Below are 3,170 nucleotides of genomic sequence, written 5' to 3'. Positions count from 1 at the left end.
ATTATTAATTAATAATTATGATGATAACGATTAGGTTGGCGTGTCGTCAGTGTGTGGTGTAGGAGCACCGGCGACGGCTTGATGTGTGGCAGAGGCTACGGCATAGTTCATACCGACCGTCAACTAGCTTTGGTACTCGTCAACTGTTGCTGCGCTGGCATCAGTTATCTGGCCGGTTAGTGCCAGGGTTAGTGCGGGAATTAATGGGTATTAGTGCCAGGGTTAGTGCGGGAATTAATGGGTGTTAGTGCGGGTATTAATGGGTGTTAGTGACAGGGTTAGTGCGGGTATTAATGGGTATTAGTGACAGGGTTAGTGCGGGTATTAGTGCAAGTATTAATGGGTGTTAGTGCCAGGGTTAGTGCGGGAATTAATGGGTATTAGTGCCAGGGTTAGTGCGGGAATTAATGGGTATTAGTGCCAGGGTTAGTGCGATAATTAATGGGCATTAGTGCCAGGGTTAGTGCGGGTATTAGCGAGTGCTAGAGTGGGTCAAGGGAAAAATTACTTTTTTTTTCACGGGAGCTCTTTTTCAAGTCTGTGGAAAATATAGCTCTCGTCAAATTTTTTTTACGGGAGCCATTTTGAGCCTCACGGGAGCGATTTCGGAGGTTTGAGGAGCGAATCGCTCATCGCTCCCGTGTATTTTTACCCTGGAGTGGGTGTTAGTGAGTATTAGTGCGGGTGTTAGAGCGTGGATTAGAGTCTGGGTTATTAGTACAATCACCGAAGCGTTGCTTACGTTTGATGGGCACCCCTCTACGCAGGCTCACCAACTGACCTCCTTTCAGTTCCAGCTGTAAAGGAGCAACCCTGACGACTGGTCTCATCACAGATGGCGCCACGGTCGGCGACGGCTCGGCGCGAGTCGCCGTGGAGACGGTTGTCAACGCGGCCGAGGTAGAGTCGGTGTGCGCGAGCGCGGCCGAAGGCACCGCCATCGTCGGCATGACAACCGACTTGACGGGCGGCGGCGCGGTCGTCGTGACGACGCCCTGCGCAGCTGTCGTCGTCGTCGTTGGCAACGAGAGCGTGCGCGTCGGAGTCACGGTCGCCGTCGTCATGCGCAGGCCGGGCGTCGTTGCCTTGGTAACCGTGATCCTCGATGCAGCTGTAGCAGACGATGAGAGATGTGTGATTGACAGCGACGTGTCGATCGATCCGTTTAATCCTCATTGTCAAATTTATTATAATCATTGTATATATTTTATAATGTTAACGTTTTCACTTCATTACTTCAGTTATCTTCTTATATAATATTACATATATTTTAGTTATATTTCTTGCATCAGCAATCTCTTAGTTAGAATAGAATCATGGCAATGAACACATGAATTAGGAAATCTGAACCTAAACAAACATGATCAAAGACACACAAAGACATGGAAACCTGCCAACGAAATACTAACAACATATAGACAGAGAGATGAGAAAATACAAAACCAACAACGTGAAGAGATATAAAAATACAAAACCAACAACATGGACACAGAGATATAAAAATACAAAACCAACAACATGGAGAGAGTGACATGGAAATACAAAACCAACAATATAGAGAGATATGAAAATACAAAACCAGTGACATGGAGAGAGAGACATGGAAATACAAAACCAGTGACATGGAGAGAGAGACATGGAAATAGAAAACCAGTGACATGGAGAGAGAGACATGGAAATACAAAACCAACGAAATGAAATACCAATGTCAATAAGATACAAAGCAAATGTCAATGCAGGAAGCACAAAGGATAGGCAGAAATCTAGCGTCAATCAAGCAAGCAGACGATCGCGGGGAACCCTGACCCACGTTAACCAACCTTGCGCTGTCACCATGGAAGCGGTGATCGGCTGCTGCTGCGTCGTCGTGGCAACGGCGGAGGCCGAGGTACAGATCAGCTGCTGGCCCGTGGGAGTCTGCACGATCTGTACGATGCCTGGTAGCTGGTGGAGCTGTGACGCGGGCACGGTGAGCCGCGGTCCCTGCTGCGTCTGCTGGATGTGTACGGTGATGGGCTGCGAGGCACCGGGTGACGTGACGGTGAGCGGGGTTGTTAGCTGTGCCACCGACACACCTACAGGAAGAACACAGCGGGGCAATGTACGTTATTACCTAAACATACACGTCGTGTATCAAAATTAATTACGAAACATCAGTATTATATTAATTCATATATTATTATAATATAATATCATAATATAATATAGTATTGTTTTATATTATATTAGTGTTTAATGACTGCTATTATTAATATTACTGCTATCGTTATTCATGTACTGATGCCCTCAGCTCTCATAATCTGTGTATCACAGGCCAACTGCTGCACGACAGAGACCGCACCGGTCGGCCGGACAACGAGCTAACGAGGATGAGGAGAGAGGAGGGAGAGGCTGAGGAAGGAGACGGAGGGAGAGGAAACCGGTGCGGCACCGAGGTGCTGCCCTGCCTCTCGATATTTCTTACATCATCGGGCGTGCAACAATCGTCGGCATTTCAGATCGAACATCGCAAACGCAGCGAGACGCGACGTGGGGCCGACCAATCAACGGTTCACGTTGAGCCGAAGCTCATCACAAATCAAGGCCATGCTGAGTCCACACTGCACGCAGCCACAGTTGACCGCTGCCGCGCGCAGCCACAGTTGACCGCTGTCGCGCGACAGCCACAGTTGACCTCTGGCTAGGAGGAGCAGCCCCACGGTGGACCATGAAGCCATGCATACCTGATGGAGTCTGCAGTATGACTCGCTGCGCCGCCGCCGCCGCGCTCGTGCCGTTCTGACGCTGCGCCACCGTCGTCCCCGCAGTAGAGGGAGCCACTCTCTGCACAGGTGCCTGCATCTGCGCCGTCGTGGCGAGCGTCGGCCGCGCGGTGCCTGTCAACACACGACAAGCGGCGCACGGGTTAGATCGTGCGATCGCCGCAGCTTTCTGTTCTACAGACACTACGAAAAATAGATAAAACGCAGACTAACCCCGCGTATAAATGTCGCAAATTGCACGGAGAGCCGCGGACTGTTTCGACCCCTGAACTGCTTCACCCGTTTACTACCCCACACGCCCGGCAGGTAATACCACACAGAAGTGTTGGTGGAATGCTGCATATGCTGCCCCACGACCGCACGATCCAAACGCTGCCCCCGCTACGTGTGTGCGTCGTATTAGCCAGC

General features: G+C 50.3%; 1 protein-coding gene across 1 annotated transcript in view; it reads right to left on the bottom strand.

The window, feature by feature from the left end:
• Window positions 1–742: 742 nt before the first annotated feature.
• LOC106813769 (mucin-2-like) overlaps window positions 743–3,170 on the bottom strand; it is a gene marked incomplete at its 3' end in the record, with an annotated part of 6,322 nt that continues 3,894 nt past the window's right edge. The window contains exons 3-4 of the mRNA XM_014817990.1: window positions 1,821–2,075; window positions 743–1,111 (exon numbers count right to left, since the gene is read on the bottom strand). Coding sequence (XP_014673476.1) covers window positions 743–1,111; window positions 1,821–2,075 — 624 coding nt within the window. The remainder of the gene's footprint in view (window positions 1,112–1,820; window positions 2,076–3,170) is intronic.

This window comes from Priapulus caudatus, unplaced genomic scaffold, assembly GCF_000485595.1.
Source record: "Priapulus caudatus unplaced genomic scaffold, Priapulus_caudatus-5.0.1 Scaffold822, whole genome shotgun sequence".
NCBI lineage: Eukaryota > Metazoa > Priapulida > Priapulimorpha > Priapulimorphida > Priapulidae > Priapulus > Priapulus caudatus.
This window is presented reverse-complemented; position numbering and strand designations above follow the sequence as displayed.